The sequence below is a fragment of the Colletotrichum chrysophilum genome, assembly GCF_026319265.1.
Source record: "Colletotrichum chrysophilum strain AFK26 chromosome Unknown scaffold_7, whole genome shotgun sequence".
NCBI classification, from domain to species: Eukaryota; Fungi; Ascomycota; class Sordariomycetes; order Glomerellales; family Glomerellaceae; genus Colletotrichum; species Colletotrichum chrysophilum.
Window position 1 is genome coordinate 291,239 of NW_026517294.1, and position 21,141 is coordinate 312,379.

At 55.0% G+C, this 21,141-nt stretch overlaps 7 protein-coding genes across 7 annotated transcripts; 4 read left to right on the plus strand and 3 right to left on the minus strand.

The window, feature by feature from the left end:
* Positions 1-346: 346 nt before the first annotated feature.
* On the plus strand, positions 347-1,735 carry SLU7 (mRNA splicing protein; the record flags this gene model as incomplete). Its single annotated transcript, XM_053174531.1, has 1 exon — positions 347-1,735. The coding sequence occupies one exon, from the start codon at positions 347-349 to the stop codon at positions 1,733-1,735; it is 1,389 nt and encodes a 462-aa protein (XP_053041462.1).
* A 261-nt stretch (positions 1,736-1,996) lies between these two features.
* Positions 1,997-2,806, minus strand: RPS9 (40S ribosomal protein S9; the record flags this gene model as incomplete). The annotated part of the gene is made up of 4 exons (XM_053174532.1): positions 1,997-2,408; positions 2,501-2,599; positions 2,678-2,734; positions 2,799-2,806. 4 exons carry the CDS (start codon positions 2,804-2,806, stop codon positions 1,997-1,999), a joined length of 576 nt encoding a protein of 191 aa, XP_053041463.1.
* Positions 2,807-3,155: 349 nt separating this feature from the next.
* COL26b_001587 (uncharacterized protein) lies at positions 3,156-3,866 on the plus strand (the record flags this gene model as incomplete). Its single annotated transcript, XM_053174533.1, has 3 exons — positions 3,156-3,191; positions 3,256-3,371; positions 3,536-3,866. The coding sequence occupies 3 exons, from the start codon at positions 3,156-3,158 to the stop codon at positions 3,864-3,866; spliced, it is 483 nt and encodes a 160-aa protein (XP_053041464.1).
* A 1,497-nt stretch (positions 3,867-5,363) lies between these two features.
* COL26b_001588 (uncharacterized protein) lies at positions 5,364-8,807 on the plus strand (the record flags this gene model as incomplete). Its single annotated transcript, XM_053174534.1, has 5 exons — positions 5,364-5,395; positions 5,471-5,611; positions 5,666-6,147; positions 6,206-8,616; positions 8,721-8,807. The coding sequence occupies 5 exons, from the start codon at positions 5,364-5,366 to the stop codon at positions 8,805-8,807; spliced, it is 3,153 nt and encodes a 1,050-aa protein (XP_053041465.1).
* Positions 8,808-14,189: 5,382 nt separating this feature from the next.
* On the minus strand, positions 14,190-15,112 carry COL26b_001589 (uncharacterized protein; the record flags this gene model as incomplete). The annotated part of the gene is made up of 2 exons (XM_053174535.1): positions 14,190-14,743; positions 14,818-15,112. 2 exons carry the CDS (start codon positions 15,110-15,112, stop codon positions 14,190-14,192), a joined length of 849 nt encoding a protein of 282 aa, XP_053041466.1.
* Positions 15,113-17,390: 2,278 nt separating this feature from the next.
* COL26b_001590 (uncharacterized protein) lies at positions 17,391-18,233 on the plus strand (the record flags this gene model as incomplete). Its single annotated transcript, XM_053174536.1, has 3 exons — positions 17,391-17,590; positions 17,657-17,982; positions 18,034-18,233. The coding sequence occupies 3 exons, from the start codon at positions 17,391-17,393 to the stop codon at positions 18,231-18,233; spliced, it is 726 nt and encodes a 241-aa protein (XP_053041467.1).
* Positions 18,234-19,115: 882 nt separating this feature from the next.
* On the minus strand, positions 19,116-20,942 carry COL26b_001591 (uncharacterized protein; the record flags this gene model as incomplete). Its single annotated transcript, XM_053174537.1, has 2 exons — positions 19,116-20,758; positions 20,813-20,942. 2 exons carry the CDS (start codon positions 20,940-20,942, stop codon positions 19,116-19,118), a joined length of 1,773 nt encoding a protein of 590 aa, XP_053041468.1.
* Between the last annotated feature and the right edge of the window lie 199 nt (positions 20,943-21,141).

Sequence of the window (21,141 nt, forward strand, 5' to 3'; positions counted from 1 at the left end):
CAGAAATCATGGTAAGCAGGCACCGAACATGCTGGAGCACATACTGAGGGCGTTTGTCTCCTTTGGGAAGCTCAGCGGCGACGCGACCTAGTCGTGTTGTTGCCGATGGGAAGCGCGTCACTGACGCCTAGGATGAGCGGTCTCACGTGGCGATAAGATTGGAACCAGCCACAATTTAATGTCTCAGCCACGCTATCGGATTTGCTCAAGCTCGGCCTCACTTTCGTCGCGTTTCGCCATTTACGTTGTCAAACTTGCCTACCTATTTCTTTGCGAGGTGCGCTCGGCATATCTCGTCCCCCCTTCCCGACCAAGCAGAACGACGCACTTCTGTTCAAAAGCCAAGATGCCTCCACCACCACCCCCCCGGAAACCCGACCCGAAGGCCTCAGGCGCCGCTTCAAAGGAAGAGAACATCTACATCCCCTCTTTCATCAGTAAAAGGCCGTTCTACGCCGGCGAAGAAGGCGACCAGACCGATTATCTCGAGCATCAGCGTCTCCAAAACAAGAAAAATGATCAGTCAAAATGGTACGATCGTGGCAGGAAGGCTGGTCCGGCTGCGACCAAGTACCGCAAGGGCGCTTGCGAGAACTGCGGCGCCATGACACACAAAGCCAAAGACTGCCTCAGCAGACCGCGCGCGAAAGGCGCAAAGTGGACTGGCAAGGATATCCAAGCAGATGAAGTCATTCAAGACGTCAACCTCGGCTGGGACGCCAAGCGAGACCGCTGGAACGGATATGACCCCAAGGAATACCGGAATGTCGTGGAAGAATTCAACGAGATGGAGGCGCTGAGAAAGAAGGCACTCAAGAAGGGCGACGCTGAGGACGAAGATGACGGCGACAAGTACGCAGAAGAGAACGATATGAGCAAGCACCAGAGTACTGCTACGCGCCAGCTCAGAATACGAGAGGACACCGCCAAGTATCTCGTCAACTTGGACCTGGATTCGGCCAAATACGACCCGAAGACGCGATCCTTGGTGGACGGAGGTGCAACTGCGGACAAAGCGGCAAACCTCTTCGCGGAGGAGGGCTTCATGCGCGGTTCGGGCGATGCCAACGAATTTGAAAAGGCTCAAAAGTATGCCTGGGAAGCGCAGGAGAAGAGTGGTGACACCACGCAGCATTTGCAAGCGAACCCTACCGCCGGAGAGTTCTATCGCAAAAAGGAGAAGGAGGAGGCAGAGAAGAAGCGCGCGGAGAGGGAGAAGAAGCTCAAGGACATGTACGGCGACACTTCGCAGTACACGATGCCTGAAGAGATGAAGAACCTCATCACCGAGTCGGAGCAGTACGTTGAGTATGACGAGAGCGGCCTCATCAAGGGTGCGCCGAAGGTCATCGCGAAGTCCAAGTACCCCGAGGACGTATACATCCACAACCACACCTCCATCTGGGGAAGTTGGTGGTCTAACTTTCAATGGGGTTACGCTTGTTGTCACTCGGTAGTCAAGAGCAGCTATTGCACGGGCGAGGAAGGCAAACAGGCATGGGAAGCTTCGGAACGCCAGCGAACTGGCCTTGCCTTGGCTGCTCAGGAGGAGGCTCCTGAGGCTCCCAAGGAGGAAGAGAAGCAGGAGATCCCTCCTGAGAAGGTGGCAAAGAAGCGAACGGTGGAGGAGATGATGGGAGGTGTATCAGAAGCCGAGATGGAAGAGTACAGGAGAAAACGGACGGCAGCAAACGATCCGATGGCAAAGTTCCTGGGCAAGGATGAATTGGTTTAGACTATCGAGGCATTGCATTGGACAAATATGATACCCATTCCCTTCATCACTGGCGTGCAAGGGTGAACTGTGTTTCCTGAAGGAAATTGACTTTTCTGTAACATTCATTCGTGGTATCCCGTATTTGATGCAATCATTCCATTTTGCCTCTGGCGAACGCCGTGACTATGAACACCCCAATTCCCACATGGTTGGTTTTGTTTTCCAGCCAGTCCCAGAGCTTTTGTTGACCTATCCTTAGCCTAAATGGTGGCGTTGCATTTACTCCTCATCCTCCTCCTCGTCACCACCGTCAGCCTTCTCGGCGGCGGCGGCCTTCTTTCTGCGGACACGGCCGGGGCGGCCACCGCCGAAGGGCGAGGTAAGGGCGAAGTCAATGTGCTTCTGGGAGTCGAGACGGACGATGAAGGAAGGAACGTTGACGATCTGCTTGCCGACACGGATGTGGCGCTGGCGGATGAGAACACGGGCGTGGTGAATGGACTTGGCGAGGCCGAGCTTGTAGACGCAAGTCTGGAGGCGACGCTCAAGGAAATCCTCGACCTTCAGGGCAAGGACGTAATCGAGCTTCATGCGGGACTCGTCGAGGACACCGACACGCACGAGACGGCGAATCAGGGCGTTACCCTCGAAGAGGCGCTTGGGGTCCTTCTCGTCAAGGGTCAAGAGCTGACTGTGATGGGTGTTAGCAAAAATTGTGCCCCTCCCACACCATAGGCGCAAACATGTGTGTTGGCATGCGCAACCAGCGAGAGAAACACATACCGGGCAGCACGACGGATCTTGGAGAGGGTAAGCTGGACACGCCAGACCTCACGCTTGTTGCGGAGACCGTACTCGCCCACGAGCTTAAGCTCGGAGTCCCTGTTATGTCGAAGTCAGTCTTCGGAATTCACGACGTAAACCGAGCAAGCTCAAGTTCAGTGGCCGGAGAATACTGACAATCGGGCGGCCTCGAAGGGGCGACGGGGGACCTTGGAGGTCTTGGAGTAAGTGAGACTGTTGCGCAGTCATCGTCAGCAAGTCGAATTGCAATGCGCCATCACCATAGCCAGCAACTTACGGAGCCATCTTGCCGACCCGTCGATTTTCCTCGTTGTCGTTGTCGTTCGATACACGAAGAAAAAAAAATGTCAAGGCAGACAGTAAAATGCAAAGGTGGGCAAGAAAGGCGTGGGACAGGGCTCGCTTGTGGTGGAGACGCCCTGCGCTGGCCTTGCCCAATTGGGGATGGCGGGTCACGTGGCGGACCCAGGTGCCCTAAGGAAAGTGCGACCCCCCAGGGGCCTCGGGAAACAGCTCCCACACGACGGCTGCCGAATGCGAAATTTTGCCTGGAGTTTTTTTTTCCGCGATCTCCTCAGGACCTCGACGACAACTAACCATCACCAACCGCCCTTAACGACAAAACACCGGCAAAATGGGTCACCCAGCGGGTCTTCGCGCGGGAACGCGCGTATGTCTAACGATTCCAACGATTTTTCCAGATTGCGGGCGGATTGCTGACGGTTCGTTTGCAGTATGCGTTCTCCAGAAACTTCCGTGAGAAGGGTATGATCAAGCTCTCCACGTACCTCCGCGAGTACCGCGTTGGCGACATTGTCGACATTAAGGCGAACGGTGCCGTCCAGAAGGGGTAAGCAACGAACCCGCCCGACCTTGGAATTACAATGGCACGACACACAGCGCAATCGAGGAAACTTTGAAGTTGGCCGAAATTGTGGCCGTGTGTGTGGTGTTAAGGGTCTTGTGTGTCTTTGTGTGTGCGCAAAACAGGAGACTGACAGGACGGGTCTGCAGTATGCCTCACAAGGTCTACCACGGCAAGACTGGTGTCATCTACAACGTCACCAAGTCCGCCGTCGGTGTCATCATCTACAAGAAGGTCAAGCACCGCTACATCGAGAAGCGCATCAACCTCCGCATCGAGCACATCCACCCCTCCCGCTCCAGAGACGACTTCCTCCGCCGCGTCAAGGAGAACGCTGCCCTGAAGAAGAAGGCCCAGGCTGAGGGCAAGCCCGTCCAGCTCAAGCGTCTCCCCGCCCTCCCCCGCGAGGCCCGCACCGTCTCCTTCAAGGAGAACAAGCCCGAGACCGTCACCCCCCTTCCTTACGAGACGACGATTTAAGAGTGTCTTTGTGGGGGGTTTGGCAGTTCTTCTTTTGCATGGGGTGTTTACGTGAGGAACGGAAAGAATTCTAGCATGGAAAGGCATCACGTTTTCGGCAACGTTCATAGGGAATGGAAAAAAGAAACCAATGACACTTCATCGTCTGCCTGTACGCCGAAATGCTACCCGTGAGACCCGTTGGCCCCTCTGCGACCTTGCCGCCGTGCCTCGGGGTCGTCCCTCTGGGTCGGGAGCGTGGTACAGGTCCGGTGTCTGGGTGTTTTATGTTATTGAGGAAACCACTGTCAATCCAGTGCGCCTGTTTGGTTGACAGGCAGAATAGATGGCCCAGGTCCTCCGCCGGGCTTCATGATACCCTCGATCAATGGAAGAACATGACCTTGCGTGTTGGATGCAATTCTTGAAGTGTGATGACAAAGCACGAAGCTTCCCTTGCCATCCTTGAAATCCCATCGGATCCTCTTCGTCTGGGTTGGTCACTCTCTTATTCTCTCAGCGCTACTCCCGTACCCGTTACAGTACCAATCAACAAGGTTCGGGGCCGGCATTGCATGAGTAACGGCCAAAATTGTTCCATCACAAGCTTATAACTGCCCAGCATATGGAAACAACCAATTGGCTCCGGGTCTGGTCTGGGAAAGAATTCAATGCACTTGGGCAACTCACTTGAAACCCGCCATCGATGCGAGGGGCGATTCCTGGTGCATCCGCATATGCACTGTAGCTGAGTTCATCCCCTTGACTACAGTCATGAGTTTGTTCTTGATACATGCAATGCGCTGTTGTAACCGTGTGTCGAAGGACCGGCTGCACAAAAGCTTCCACAATTGCTTGCAATTCTTCTCTCTCATTCCAACTGTAGTTCATCACTTCGCTTGACAGGATTGTCGACAGACACATCTTCAAGAACCTGTCAGTGTGCATCGCAATTAGAAGTCCGGGCAGTGCCGCAGGGACCTCTTGGGGCCAACTTTGATCGTTTTACCCCACCATTATCGTCATCAGATCAGGCATCTGTCCGGAGCTTAGGTACCTGGCCCCTCTGTGGCAGTGGTAAAGTGACAGCCCGTGTCACTGAGATTTGCCCCGGATTAGCGTTGTTCCATGGCTTTATGCCCAACCCGACTGGAACCGAGCCGAATCGCAACCTACGGGGTCGTCTTGGCGCTATTATCGCCGGAGCTTGCGCATGTTGCAGAACCCAGCCACACTCGAGCTGCCAAACGGTCTAGAGCTTTGTCACCGCTGACGACTCTTCCCGCCTCTCTCTTCCTCTCGGCACGGAAGTCGCTGACGATTTCTTTTTACGATTCTCTCGTTAATCGCTGCTTCCTGTAGTCTGGTCCCCTGCGACCGTCAGGCAGCATTGCACGTGGAGCTGTCTCCTTTTAAACGTTTGGGAGACGTCATATCCTCGGACCATTTCGATTAGAACACCAGTGTCAACCACCCCCCTCACGAGTTCCGCCCTCGCGCGCGTACGAAACCGACAAGATGGCTGCCGTGCCTGATACCAGACATACCAAGTCCGTCATTTTCCTCCATCATCAGCTCAATGCCTGGCTTGATTTCGCGGTGACGGTGCACTGACACTTCTTCAGGACCGACCAGGAGTTGGCGATCAACATTAAGAAGGCCACGAACCCCGACGAGACTGCGCCGAAGAGAAAACATGTCCGAAGCTGCATTGTTTACACATGGGACCATCGCTCTTCCCAGGCCTTCTGGGCCGGGATCAAGGTGTAGGTGAATGCGCTCGTAACGAAAAGGCAAACGCTGACAATGCTGCTCTGCAGCCAGCCTATTCTCGCCGATGAAGTCCAGACGTTCAAGGCTCTGATTACCTTGCACAAGGTCCTCCAAGAAGGACACCCTAACACCTTGAGGGAAGCCATGGCGCAGAGAGGGTGGATTGACAGCTTGAACCGCGGGATGGGCGGAGAGGGCGTGCGAGGATACGGACCCCTGATCCGTGAATATGTGTACTATCTCCTGGCCAAGCTTTCTTTCCACCAGCAGCACCCGGAATTCAACGGCACCTTCGAGTACGAAGAATATCTCAGTCTGAAGGCCATCAACGATCCTAACGAAGGTTACGAGACGATCACCGACCTGATGACCCTCCAGGACAAGATTGAGCAGTTCCAGAAGCTGATCTTCTCGCACTTCCGTCACGTCGGAAACAATGAGTGTCGCATCTCTGCTCTTGTGCCTTTGGTGCAAGAGAGCTACGGTATTTACAAGTTCATCACGAGCATGCTGCGCGCCATGCACTCCAGTGAGTCCCGCAATCCCTTTCTGTTTGAAACGATGACCGATCGGACTGACTTTCGTAGCAACCGGCGACGCTGATGTGCTCCAACCCCTGCGCGAAAGATACGATGCTCAACACTACCGTCTCGTCAAGTTTTACTATGAATGCTCAAACCTCCGATACCTGACCAGCTTGATTACGATTCCTAAGCTGCCGCAGGATCCGCCTAATCTGCTGGCGGAGGACGATGAGGCGCCCGCGCTGCCCGCCCGACCGAAACAGGAGATCGAAAGACGCCCGACACCGCCCCCTGAGCCGAAGTCACAAGAGCCAGATGATATCTCTGAGTTCTGGAAGAACGAGCTCGAGCGTCAAAACCGCGAATATGAGGAGCAGCAAAGGGTGTTGGAGGAGCAGGCACGACAGCAGCAGGCTATGCAATTGGCGGCACAGGAGCAAGCGCAGCGCGACTTCGAGGAGCAGCAGCGTAGGTTGGCTGAGCAGCAGCGCCGCGAACAGGAGGCGCTCATGCAGCAGCAGCTCCAATACCAGACGCAGGGTAGACTTGCGGAGCTGGAGCAGGAGAACTTTAATGCCAGAGCTCAGTATGAGCGAGATCAGCTCATGCTGCAGCAGTACGACCAGAGGGTGAAGGCGTTGGAGAGCGAGCTTTCTCAGATCCAAGGACATTTCGGCCAGCAACTCGGCAGCAAGGACGACCAGATCCGGGCTCTGCAAGAGCAGGTCAACACATGGCGCACAAAGTACGAGGCCCTTGCGAAGCTCTACTCACAGCTTCGCCACGAGCACTTGGACCTTCTTCAAAAGTTCAAGTCTGTTCAGTTGAAGGCAGCCTCTGCGCAAGAAGCTATTGAGCGCAGGGAGAAGCTGGAGCGTGAGATTAAGACCAAAAACCTTGAGCTCGCGGATATGATCAGAGAGAGAGATCGCGCGCTCCACGATAAGGACCGCCTTTCAGGGGCCAACAAGGATGAGCTTGAGAAGCTGAAGCGCGAGCTCCGCATGGCCATGGACCGGGCCGACAACATCGAGAGAAGCAAGGGTAACGAGCTCTCAACCATGTTGTCCAAGTACAACCGTGAGATGGCCGATCTCGAGGAGGCTTTGCGTCTGAAGTCTCGTGCTCTGGATGACGCGCAGGCTAAGCTCAGGGATGGCAGCAGCGACCTCGAGCAGCTTCTCCGTGACAAGGAGGAGGAGCTCGAGGTTTACAAGGCCGGCATGGACCAGACGCTTATTGAGCTCAACGAGCTGAAGCTCAACCAGGGCGATACGGATCAGGTTATTGACGGACAGATTGATGCCCTGATCATGGCCAACCTGGACAAGATCAACGACATCATCGACTCGGTGCTGCAGTCCGGTGTGCAAAGAGTGGACGACGCGCTGTACGAGTTGGACTCTACGATGCAGGCAGGAAACCAGAACGCCTCGCCTTCGTACGTTCTGTCGCAAATCGAAAAGGCCTCTTCCAGTGCCATGGAATTTGCCACGGCATTCAACAACTTCATTGCTGATGGCCCTAATGCCACTCACGCTGAGTTGATCAAGACCATCAATGTCTTCGCCGGTGCCGTCGCGGATGTTTGCACCAACGCCAAGGGTATCACTCGCTTGGCTACCGATGAGAAGAAGGGCGACTCCTTGATGAACGGCACTCGTCAGTCTGCCATGTCGACTGTCAAGTTCTTCCGCGGTCTCCAGAGTTTCCGCCTGGAGGGCATGGATCCCATCCAGAAGACCGATGTTGTCATCAACAGCAATAATGAGGTGCAGATGAACCTGCAGAAGCTCAACAAGCTCGTCGAGACCTTTGCTCCCAATGCCGGCAAACTCGCAGGCAAGGGCGATCTTGGCGACATTGTCGACCAGGAGCTCAGCAAGGCTGCCGATGCCATTGCGGCCGCCGCAGCTCGCCTGGCCAAGCTCAGGAACAAGCCTCGCGACGGCTACTCTACCTACGAGCTCAAGGTTCACGACACGATCTTGGACGCCGCCATGGCCATTACCAACGCCATCGCACAGCTCATCAAGGCTGCCACGGCGACTCAGCAGGAGATCGTCCAGGCCGGTCGCGGCTCCTCATCGCGTACCGCCTTCTACAAGAAGAACAACAGGTGGACGGAAGGTCTCATCTCGGCAGCCAAGGCCGTCGCGACGTCGACCAATACTCTCATCGAGACTGCGGACGGCGTCCTCTCGAACCGCAACAGCCCCGAGCAGCTCATTGTGGCTTCCAACGACGTGGCGGCATCCACCGCGCAGCTTGTCGCTGCCAGCAGAGTCAAGGCGGGCTTCATGTCCAAGAGCCAGGAGAACCTCGAGCAGGCCTCCAAGGCCGTTGGCGCCGCCTGCAGAGCGCTTGTGCGCCAGGTGCAGAGCATCATCAAGGACCGTAATGAGGAGGACGAGGCGGTCGACTACTCCAAGCTCGGTGCTCACGAGTTCAAGGTCCGGGAGATGGAGCAGCAGGTACGTTACCACTCGGCATCGTTGCCTTCTTGGCAGACGAGGTTTAGGTTTTTTTTTTTTAGCGATATTTCGATGATTTTGCTGACGCGTTACGCTACCACTAGGTCGAGATCCTGCAGCTGGAGAATGCCCTGTCGGCGGCACGACACAGGCTAGGAGAGATGCGCAAGATTTCCTACCAGGAAGAGTAGAAGTCGCGCTGGCTACAGTAGTCAGTCCTATCAGATGATGGACAAATCTTCCGCCGTCAAGGGAGTTCCGACGACATCGCCGGTCACTTCCCGAGAGAGGAGCCATTTGTGTATTCCCGTTTTTATTAGTTTCAAAAATCACATCGAGGTGGATTGGCGATGGCGGGCACTAGTAGCATTCGTTGGTAATCGTTGTTTATTAGCTCTATTTTCACACCCAATCTACCGCGCGAGCATTTACTCAGGGCGGAAAGGACTGGCAGAATTTTGATGAAGTTTCTTGGCTTTTTAACTACCCGCGTGCTTTGCTTACCCGTCACCCGGACTTCTTCTCCCTCGTTTGTGGCTTGTTGTCTCTTGTCTCCCTCTCCCGCCCTTCTCTCCGCCCCGTAGCGCCGAAGTGACGAGCTAGACATGAGAACGGAAAACGCCCTTTCCACGATCCAGCCCTAGCTAAGTTCCCCTTAACGGATGTAGGCCACACATCACGAGTGATCCGTTTAGCGAGAAGCGCCTCGACATCCGAAAGCCCGGTAATAGGAACACGTCCGGCGGTCTAAGGCTCTGGAGCGTAAGCGGTGAAAGGGCAGAGGCTCGGGGGAGCGTCGGAGCTGAGGCCGTTGGGTTTAGTTAGTTGTTGTTGGCGAGGGGATTCGGACCTGAGTCCGAGGCGTGATGATGTGGCTTTTTGGTGTGCGGTTGGCGTTTGCAAAGATTACGGGTGATGTTTCGTTTGACGAGTGAGGATGCTGCACTGTGTTGGGGAATATGGAACTTGTCCGAAAGATGGGTCAATCTTGGCAGTCAGCTTTGGTTTCTATGGCTCAGTATTGCTAGAGGAGACATCATATCGCCAATCACCCGAAGCCAGACATTTTAATATGAGGTTGTTGCCACGACATTGCTGCCGTCGCCGCTACTATTGTGGGGAATATGCGAGCAGCCGCGGGATCACGGAGCACTCCCCCGTCGAAACAGCAGGTACCCGAGTCACAGCAGCCTCGCATCCCAGCATCGCAGCGGCTCCAAAGTGAAATACGACGACATGTCCTGATCGTTCATCTCCCGCTTCCGCCAGGGAGAAAACAACAGCGGTTCCGCGGGTCGTGGGAGGCACGCGAGAACGCCAGCTGACGTGCTAAGACAGCCCGAAGGCGGGCTATCGTCTCTTCCCAGCCAATCACCGAGGGGTCAGTTGTCACTATGAATCAAATTGCCATACTGCTTCCTCGCGCCGGTCCTTCCCTCGCGTCCGCTCTCGCATCCGCTGGCTTATCTGCTGGACGGGACGGGTCTCAGCTGCCAGAGTAAACCAAATGCTTTCCGTCGATAAATGGCAAAGGGGCTCTCAGACATTTGACTCAGTTCTGAGTCGCCCGAGATCCCGCGTTGAGTCAAAGTGTCTTACAATACGCCAACCGGGGCGGGGTCCGGCCCTCCGAAGAACGTGGTTTCGTCGACTTCATCCCGGAGGTCGAGCCCGCCTCCGATGGAACCCACACGGAAGTTGTACAAGATGTTTCTCCGCGGTGTCAGGCGGATTACGCATCGGATATACTATCCGGCCTAGGCCATCTTTATGATCAAAGATACTGTTCTTTGTCATTTGAGAGAAAGACTGAGACGTTCAGGAGACCCAGAGTGGCAACGACAAGCGATTAATCTCGTTGTTCGGGATTCCCGTGACCCCGAGCGTTGGCTTCAAAAGTCCAGACTGAACTACAAGATCAAAGTCAGGTGAAAAACCGGGCATGGTCACCAATCACGCTCCTCAGAAGATGCCGTCTGGAAGACGTTCATCCCCGAGTGTGGGCTCGGGCACCTCCTACAACCCCGGTTCGCCCAGAGACTACGATGAGATCTGAGCATCGAGAACTGTCCATGCGTGAGTACTGAATCGTCTAGCCGTTTGCGTGCCTGTATCATCAATGGGTGACTCCGGGGGGGTTAGCTTCTGCCGTGGGCACCGTTGAGAAAGCCACCAGGGGTATCAACCATCCTCGTGTGATGTTGTTGCAATCGGAAGGGCTCCTGTCAGTCATTGTGGCGTACGTTGGGGGTGATCGATTGGCCCGGAATCAAAGGCCTCCTTTTGCCAAGGAGGGGGGCTGCAGGGCATGGCGGACGACATGGCGAACAACTCCTTGGGGAAGCGGCAAGGAATGCCAGGGTGCTGGTGAAGAAGGGCGGCGCTCTGGTTAGACATGAGCCGCTTTTACTAGCTCTGTGAGTGACGCTAGGCTTGGCTGAGACGAGTATGATGGCCTTGGGGGTCCCTCTTTCATGTCTTGTCGGCATGTCCTGGTCCTAGCCCACTCGTTTCCTCCCTGCTCCCTGGTATGTCTGCCTTGTGGCATTCAAGTACGAAGTGAACTCTAGTGAGCTAGCCAGACGAGGAACCACGTAGTCCAAACAAAATGATTGGATATTCGAGGCAGGGTTGACGCGTGTTGTCGGACAAGGTTATGTGTCGAAGAGAGTCTGCTGGTGGTCAGATTCGGAACGAATGCATGGATTCTGAAGCGCAGATGACAGGTCATTGCAGGGGCTATTGGCGACCAGTGCTCGCCTGGTCTTTGAGTGCCTTGTACTGCTGCCTGTATAATTCGTAACAAACGAACCTCTGTGCCACCACACGTAAATAGGCCACTCCAAGACCATGAGATCCCAAGCGCGATCGTATATCTCACCAATCGCCCCATTATCGATCCTCGCGCTTGTCCGCCACCTCCTCAATGACAGCCGGCACTTTTTCGCTTGCTGATACTCACTCTAGAGGCTCATGAGGTATCGTATTGGGTAGAGAATGTACTTCATGCAAGGCCGCTGAAAAGCGCGCGTCCCGCGCCAACCTGTTGGTCATTAGCGACGACAAGTCTCTGCGCCCGCTGCTGGTAATTTATGACGCGCACCGACTTGTTGCATGGTGTGGTTCCCTCGTCTATCATTCCCAGCACATGCCTAACTAGTTGAGCCCTGGATCGGTCACTTCGGTCTCCCGACGCAAGAGAGCGATGAATCTGACAACCCTTCCGTTGCTGGCGCGACAAAGGGAAGAGCTGCTTCAGATCTACCCATCTCTCAGGCCCATCTGTTCCTTTACTGGTCTGTCAACTCGGTAAACCAAGCCTCTAGTTTGACCGCATTCGTATCCACAAGGCTTTTGAGGCAAATTGTGAGGTTCGAGAGATGAAAAGAAGGTAAAGCCCCCCACAAGATTACCACACAGCGACCGTAGCTAGCGCGGGAAACGCCAGGCCGTGACGGGAGTGTTCTCCAGGCTAACGGCCTCATCCAATGTGTCTTGTTCCCACCTAACATCGGTCCCCTGTTGCCTTACGGCCGTACGTCTGTGCTGGAGACCAGGTGTAAGATCGAGTGCCGGGATCTGGGCGGTTGGACAGGGCGGTGACTTCCAGAAGGCAGGCGACGCTGTCCTCGACAATCGCTTGGCAGCCGGAAATTAGACGCCGATAGCTGATGGCAGCCGTTGCGCGGAGTGACCAAGGGGATCGTTTCCTGTGAAGACGGGAATCCCAAAGGGGTCCCTGTTACGTTCGTACCCCTGGACCTCCAGGCGTGTTCCTTGGGGGCCGTTACCAGGCGGTCAGGGAGGCCCGCAGGCTCGGATCATGATGAAGAGTGCCGATGAGTCGAAGATGCTGGACAGATTGCGTGGGGCATGGGTCGATGGCATCTTCCAGATTCTTGGCGATGATGTCGGCAAGGTCGGTGAAGGCCTCCCTTCTTTCCTGACAAGGGCAAAAATAGGTTGGCAGGTGCCGCGAGGATCACAAGGGGGACACGTTGTTGAGCCCTAGCAGCCAGCTCCTGCCGCAGCTGCAGAAGGGTGTCGCAATTTGGAGAAGGCGGGGGGGAGAGAAGGTCAACGGTCATGTATGTCTGGTCGAAGACGGAAGGCTGCAACAGTGACGATGGCGCCTTCTTTGCTCCGCCTGATGAAGACAAGTGCTGGAGATCAAGTGGGAACATCGGCGACCACGGGGACCAAGAGCTGCAGGGCCAGGGTTCCGCGTCCAACCCTTGAGCGTGTGAAGTGATGGCAGGGGCGGTGCTCTCCACCACATATCTCGGATCGGATCGAGTGCCTCAAGAAACAGAGCGGCTTGCTCAGACAGACCCAGCATAGCCAACAAGACTGTGAACAGCCCATTTCTCAGGGAGACGACTGCAGTGCCTGGGTCGTCATCCCTGGCGGTGGAGGCAGTCCTCCCTCGAAAGTGCCAGGACCCAAGCGTTGATCTTGCTCAAAGCGGCAGTGTTGTTTGCTTGCGCTGGTCCGGTATTGGTGGCTTTTGAAAGTGGGCTTTGAAGACGGTCAGCTTCTCCTGCATGAGTTTGGGGGGTACCCACCACACCAAGCGCACGTCTCAAGCAGATACGAGGGGCGCAATGATGTTCCTGTCGTCTGTGTTCTTGCGCAAGGAAGTATGCTGTTGTATCGCGGCCCTTTTCGCGCATTTCTTTTTTCGCAGATGAGACATGTCAAAGATTTGGAGAAAGGAGGGGGGTATCCGTGGAGCCTTTCGATCGCAGAAACGGGGCCCAGAGGAGCCCAGTTCGGACGGAATGTGGGGCGTTGCAGGGGTCCTTCTGCCGCTAAGCGCAAGAGGCTGATCTAATTCGGCTTGGTCTAGATGCTAATCTCGACGACGAGGGTCTTGCTCTGAATCCCTGCCAGCAACAGTCACGTCAAGTGGCCCGCTTCGCGCTTCGCCGCACTGAGGCAGGGGTAGAGGGGAGGTTGAGGGTATGCTAGAGTGAGGAAAGTATCTGTCATTTCTGTCTCGTCTTTCGGCTGATTTCTATCTAGCGTCTAATCCAGAAAATTGCTAGAAACATGCGCAAAGCCTGATCATTGATCAGACAGAAATGCATGGCGATCCAAAACCCCTACCAACTCCACCTTCCAGAAGCTGAGGTCGAATGTCCTGCAATCATACTTCCAGTCGATAGAGCCAAATTCTGCTGAAGACAAGCTGCCATTTCTGGCCCTCCGAACTGATTTTTGGCAGAAAACATCGAGCGTGCTGACCTTGTTCAGGACCAAACTGTGCCCAAGTTGAAACATGTTTGCCCAGAATTACAAATGATTGCACCCAACCACACAACTTAGAAAAAAAAATTGTTTACCACGTTTTGTTGATAACTCAAAAGAGAAAATTTGGTTGGGAAGATGAATTTATCTCTGCGCCTTGACGGGAATAATCTCGCTCTCCCCGTGGGCGTCTTCGTCGTCGTCGTGGCTCTGGCCACCCCTGCTAGATCCGTTGCCTGTAGGGAAAATGTCTTCCAGGGCCAGCTCATGGAGGTGCGTCGTCATCGCTGGGGCAAAACCCATGTCAAATGAGTCGCTCGCAATCATTGCCTGGCCGTGAGGGCCAGCTCATGGAGGTGCGTCGTCATCGCTGGGGCAAAACCCATGTCAAATGAGTTGCTCGCAATCATTGCCTGGCCGTGAATGTTGGAAGAGAAGTCTTGTGATGTGAATGATTCAAAGCCGTGAATTTCTTCCGATTCCGGGCTGTTACGGAAGGAATCGTTGAACATCGTGCTGGCAAAAGAGCCCGCCCCTATCGAAGGGTGCGCTTGAAATTCGCCGACGATGTTTTCTTCCGAAAAGCTGATGAAATTCTGGCCATGCATCGGCGCGGGCGGCAAATCCGTTTCTTTGTCTCGTGAACGAGGTGCATGCAGGTGGGCGGCTGTGGCGGATGCGTAAGAGGGAGGACTCGCGAAGAAACTGGTGTCACCCGAGTGAATGAAGGGATCCTTCTTTTCTGAGTCGAAGCGATACTGATCGGCAGGTTGGGAATGGGGCGGCAACTGCTGGTAGTCGCCGTTGGTTGCCGCCAACCCGCGACCGAGATGCTGTTGCGGTTGGTGGCTGGCTGCGTTGGAAGCGCCGTGGAGTGCTGTGTCACCTCGGCTTTGATATGCTGGAGGGTGTCAGTCATGGTCCCCGAGTGATGATGATGGTGTAACTCACCAGGGGCAAATTGATAGACGGTGCAGTGGTTGTAGATTTCCTCTTCGTTGGTGACTGCCGAAATATTGACTGGAGGCATAGGCGCGGGAACCAGATGTCCTCGCTGATTTGGAACGCAGTAGGCTGCCTGAAACTGATGAGGACGCCCGACTTCTGAGAGAACCCAGTCCCCTTCGGGAAACATGCGCGAGGTGGTGAAAATGTCGAGATCGCGGCGTGGTAAAACTTCGTTCATTGCCTGGGCCCTCAAGATGCCAGGGCTCTCGCTTGATGCAATCTCTTCGTCCCGAGACATGTTGGAATGAGGTGGCGGCAAAATACTAACCGAAACCATAGCAGCCGTTGGCTGAAGAAATGCGGTGTAAATGGGTTCAAGAAGGGGATGAACAAGAGGCTATCGTACAAAAGAAGAAAATGTCGGATGGGGGCCAGTCCAAAGATATGCCGTGAAGATGTAAAAGACCGGATGAACTGAAATGCGAAAATAAGGAGAGATGGAAGAGACAAAAAGGTCCAACGCTCGTGAAATGTAACAAAAGCGACCCTTGACCGAAAACAGCGTCGCGATGACATCCGGCAGAAGTATTTTTGGGGAATGACTTTTGGAGAAATGAAGAAGAAAAGAATACAGAATTGTGGGCACCAGATCTATTCCCTCTTGGTCGCAGCCTTATTGATCTAGCCAATCTGGAGTCCGGAGAAAATGTCGAATGTACCTCGAGGGCAATGTAGGGTGTGAGTCCGAGCAAGACGTCAGGAAAGCTTCTCGAAAACATCAACTTGGTGTAAAACTTCGTAAAGCCTGCCCTGAACCTCGCACGGCTTGAGGTTGTGATACGTTGATTTACGAAAGCAACAAAATGCAGGAACGTCCACAGAGAAGCCCGGGCGATGTCATTGATCCCGGATTTTAGGGTTGAGATGGCGACCGCTGCAACCATGATGCATCAGAACTAACAAGCCCCCTCTCTGCACAGGGCAGCATGCAGCACTTTCGTGACCCTCGCCCGGCAGACTAATATCTTTTGTTTTTTCTCTTGCCTGTCACCGAGGTGGATGCTGGTGCTGGCTGGCACAGGCGGTGTTGGCACCTCTGCCTTCCCTTCCAACACCATGTTCCAACACCAACCACATCAGAGGTGCAGCAGCAAGCCCGGCGGGGTGGTGTGCCTCTGTTGGTTGCTGTTTTCCACCCAAATGTGCTGAGAGCGCAGAGAGCACAGCCCGTAGTGTGCACCCAGGAGCAAGACTCATTGACAGATGCCCAAACCGTCATTAGCTGTTCTATTTTCCTCGCACATCATCCATGCCTGGTCTGCTCATCCAAACATGCACCATTGCATCGTGCTGAGAGCAAGGTAACGTATCATGGATTGCTGCTGATATAGCCATCCCTTCTATAGCATTTGTTGTGCTGGAATACCATTTCAATGTGTATGAAGCTGGGCACGATATTTTCGCGAGAAAATGGGGAAATGATGGGGTTTCTAACCGCTCAGGAGTCAGCTCTAGGAGTGAGGCACGTACGGGAGATAACACCGAACGCAGGTTTATACCCGAAGGATCCAAGAAGCTCAGCTACCTATGCCCGCAACAGAAAGCAAAGACGACGGTAGCGAGGAAAGACTGCAGCTAGCAGTGCCGGTGGATTAAGGTCGACCAAAAACTGCATGGTTGCATGGAGACGTAAGCGGCCGTTGAGATTCTCTTGACAGCTGGGCAGGCTGGACTTGCTTCTTCTCCCCAAACCGGTGCGAGGTACCTGCATCTCGGGCCGTCATCCAGCAAAGTATCTCCCTGCCCTTTTGCCTCCTTCTGACTACTTGGAGACAGGTGTCGCCGCGTCGTAGGGACAAACATGATGGGTATAGTGCAGGGTCGTGGTTTCGCCTACAGTGGGAGGAAGCCAAGGAAGGTAAGGTAGACGGACAGGTGCAGATACCGAAGGACCGCCCGACATCGATGCACCTCCACGTCCTCGTCCAGGGCTGGCGGGTTCCTCCTCATCTGGCCCTGACCCTGGCCCTGGCCTTTCCTCCCCTCTCCAAGAGTCCAGGGCAGGGCCCCAGACACATCATGTAACCCGAGCTTGCCATGGCCATCCAGACCTGCCACAGAAAGATGGATCCCCTGCGGTGATCTCTGGTTTAAGACACTGTCCCACACCAAAAGGCTGGGCACTCTCGCCAACCCGTTCCTCGTCCGTCGTCCTGAGGCATTGCGGTCTGTGTTCTATGAGCTTGGTCTGTGATGAGGGGTGCTTTCCCCAAATTTAGGACCCTTCTATGAACGAGCCTTTCCCTATGTGATTTGCACTGCGTATCTTGCCTCTCGCACCCTCCTCATCACTCTCCCCGAAAGCTGTCCTGGACTACCTATGCCTCGTTTGTAATTGGCACTTCCTCGACAGTATATCTTGCCCGAGACCCCATCGATCTTGGAAGATCTTGTCTCCATCTCACGATCCATCCTTTCATCTACACACACCACTTCCCATACCCATAATTCTAGCAACGTCTGCGCCAACTTCAACCCCGCATCCTGTCCGTCTTACACCGCCTCGCCAGCTCGCCATGTCATTTCACGACTTCAATCCCGGCCAGACCATTGCCGGCTGCATGGATCCTTCTCGCTTACAACATGATATTCTACAGATCGCAAAGGAGACACTGGACCTTCAGCTCAATAGCTTCCAGTCCGTTGTTGCTGTCTCTCAGAAGGATTACCTTGGTCTTGGCCAGGACGGGCAAGCATTCATGGCTTTCTACATGGGGTTGGTCTACCTTCAGCCTCAGTTCCTTCAATCGACATGCCGAACGCATCTAACCATACGCTGCAGACGGATTTTCAGGAAGCCCGTCATGTGGGCAAAGGATGGCATGGACGGCAACGCAGACAGATGGGTCCTCGGGCCCTGCGAGAAGTTCGTCTCTGGCCCCCACATGATCGTCTCGGTCAACGGCATCGCTATTGTTGTCCAACGGCCACCAAGCCACTTCCTTGAGGACGCTTCTGGTTCAGAAGCTGGCGCCCATTGCACCGAAAGCCCAGAGCCTGTTTGCAAGATCAAGGTTCCTCGACCTCCCAATGCCTTCATTCTCTACCGCAAAGATCGCCATGCCACCATGAAGCAGGAAAACAGTCACCTAAGCAACAACGATATTTGTGAGTACTTTGACTTGGTTCCCCTCGGGAACAGGCGCTGACCAACAACAGCCATTAGCCTAGGCAAGAAATGGAACAGCGAATCACCAGCCGTGCGCCAGAAGTATACCGAACTTGCAAAGATGCACAAGGAGCGCCTCTTGATGATGTATCCCGACTACCGTTACACCCCTCGCAAGCCGTCTGAGAAGCGCCATCGAAAGCCTAGTGGCCAAAGCAAGAAGACCAGCTTAGCAGCGTCGATGAGGTAGAGGCCGCCTCCTACCCGAGAGCGACAAAACCATCAGCGCGCCGACTTGTCGGCTCCAGACGGAGGAGTATGAGTTATACCTACCGACTGCGACAAGTCGCTGTAGTATCAGTCATGGAACGGAATAGATATCGGCGCTGCCAAACGACTTTAGGTCGTCCTTGTGTTCTAGACTGGCAGCATCAGCGACCAGAGGAGCCTCAGAACATGGCGCCTTTGGAGGCTGTCTTCGATCTCTATCCAGTCAGCGTGACCCAGGAGGCGACCACGCATCTGTTCGTCGATTCACTTCCCGCATGCTGTGGCAAGAGTTACCTGCGCGAGAAACCAACAGACCTTTGTGCGGCGATACTTAGACGTACGAACGCTAGGAGATCACCGGATCTGAGGAACCAAGAATCATCCTGGACCATCTGCTTCGATGGCAACGCGAAGCAGAGATCTTCGATTTGATGAACATATTGGTGCAAAAATGTACTCACAACCCATGTATTCGCATGTCAAGCGAATACGAATCTTTTTCTGTAATTATAATCTGCAAGCCAGTAAATATCATCTTCATGGACCATCTATTCCAGCCCGATACCTAGAGTGTCTTTTGCCCCCCGCCGTGAGGACCATTGATTCGCCCACATGTTGCTCTTCGCCACTGCAGACTGCCAACACCATCCATGATGCCCAGCCACTGTCTCGACTGCGCATCACGGGAATAACTAGGTCTGATCTTTTTTCCAGTCGCTGCTCCAGATGAACGTCCCGCACCTCCACTCCGTCCCCGATTCTTTGGCTCCCGACTTCCCCAACGGGCGGGCACATACGTAGAATGATCTCCCTGTACAGATCGTCAGTACCCATTGCACCAATCACGACCCCCGGCATTCGCCTAAGTTTTCCGAATAAGGAAGACGTTGCTTGGATAGATCTCACCACAATTGATGCCGGGCTTCTTGGTCTGGAAGCTGACACAAGGCTCGCCGTGTTCGCATTTGGGCACGACCCTCTTGCCCAGGCTGAACTTGGACCACGCTTCTTTGGTCTCGATGGGATCAAAGACCTTCTCAGAAGTTTCGCTAGCCGACGGGTCCAGGGTTGATGCCGGCTGTTGCTGTTTGCTGGGCAAGGGCGAGGTCAACGGCTCCGCAGCCGCAGGGACCTCTGCTACCGTTGAAAAGGAACCGGCTAGCACTGCAGCCTTGTTCTCCTGTGACTGGTCCTCGGGACCATTGTTCTTGTCGCTGGAATCGGGGATTATCTCGCTGTCTACGTGGGCGCCTGTCGGCTTCGCAGCCGGGGCCTTGGGTTTGAAGAAGCCAGTCAGAGTGCTCTGCTTGTTTGTCTTGGAGTCGTTGTCGTTCGTCTTTGTTCTCTTCAGGGACCGCTTTGTGTCTTTCGCTTCGGTCTGCCTTTTTACGGGGGCAGATGACGATGGAGGTAACGTTCTATCAGCGACGCTCGGAGGTATCTTGCTCGTGTTCGACGGGGCAAAGGTTTGTGAGGGAGGATCGTCGGGAACATTGGGAAATGAAGGGCTCTTTGGCTGTTGAGAAGGGGTATTTTTGGGGATGGAAGAGGGAGGGGTATCGGTCGTTGGCTTTGTGGTCGGCTTCTTCATGAACATGTCTCGTATACTTCGTCGCTTGTCGAATTCGGGGATGAGCTTCGCGGAAAGAGGGAGGAGGTCCTTTGCGGCCCAGTCTCGCAGACGGTCGCCCCGTCGAAACATGTCGCTCGGGTTCATCAGATCGACGATGGGAACCTCCTTGTCGTCCTTCTTGACCACATCGCCGATGATTGCGTATACCGGGCAGTGATCCGACCCCATCAGCCCCTCTTGGATGTTCGAATCCGTGAACCAGTCCTTGATGCCCGACGAGCAGAGGACGTAGTCTATCCTGCTCCCGTTGTTGGCTGGGCGGGTGTTCCGCTTGGTATCCCAGCAGGTGAACATGCCCTTTCGGTCGGGGTGGAAGATGCGCGTCAGGTCGTGTAACACAGGCTCCTCCCGCCCCTCGTCCCGGGCTCCGGTAACGTTGCCGCCGACAACCAGCTGGTTGAAAATGCGTCGCGACGGCATGCCCTTCCAGTCCTCGACCGTCATGCCCTCCTTGCGGAGCATCTCGCGCAGGTTGCAGGTGTCCAGCTCCTCGAGGATGACGTTGAGGTCGCCGGTCAGGATGACCTCCTTGCCCTGCGCGACGAGGTTGCGCACGCGCACGTCGAGGGCGTTGAGGTAGCCGAGGCGGAAGTCGTCGCGTGAGGAGTCGCGCGTGGCGGGGCTGTAGGTGCCGATGAGCACGAAGGCGGGGAACTCGAGGACGACGCAGCGGCCTTCGGAGTCGAGGGTCGCGGCGTCGACTTCGGACGACAGCTGGCCGGCGCGAGGGTACCCGCCGATATGCTGGTCCGGGGGCAGGTCGCGCCACGGGATGGAGGAGCCCGGCGGGGTGAGGACGCCGAGGATGCCTTCTTCCGCGCGGATGGGGGCGCAGGTCGCGTTGCGGGTGTAGATTGCCACGCCGGAGTATCCTGGGTGTGTTGGTCAGAGGTGAGAGAACAGGGCGGCTGCGGGAGAGGTGTTACCTTTCTTGTGTTTTGGCAGGCTGAAGAAGACATCCCAACCGGGCACGAGGACCATCTCATCTGTGAGGTCTTTTCGCTGGATTTTGCATTCTTGCATGATTACAATGTCCGCCTCAAGGATGTCGAACATTGCCTGGGCAGGAGGTCAGGGAGGGATGCTAGTGAGGATGGGGGCGACGGACCTGGTATGTTCGCTTCTCCCGCCATGGTTGGTATCCGAATGGGTTTCTGAACTTTGTTAGGCTGGCTGTTCATGGGTGTGCACACGGAGGCTTTCGAACCTGATGCCGTTGACTTGAGATGAGTTAGCGAAGCCGGCCTTGAAGGGA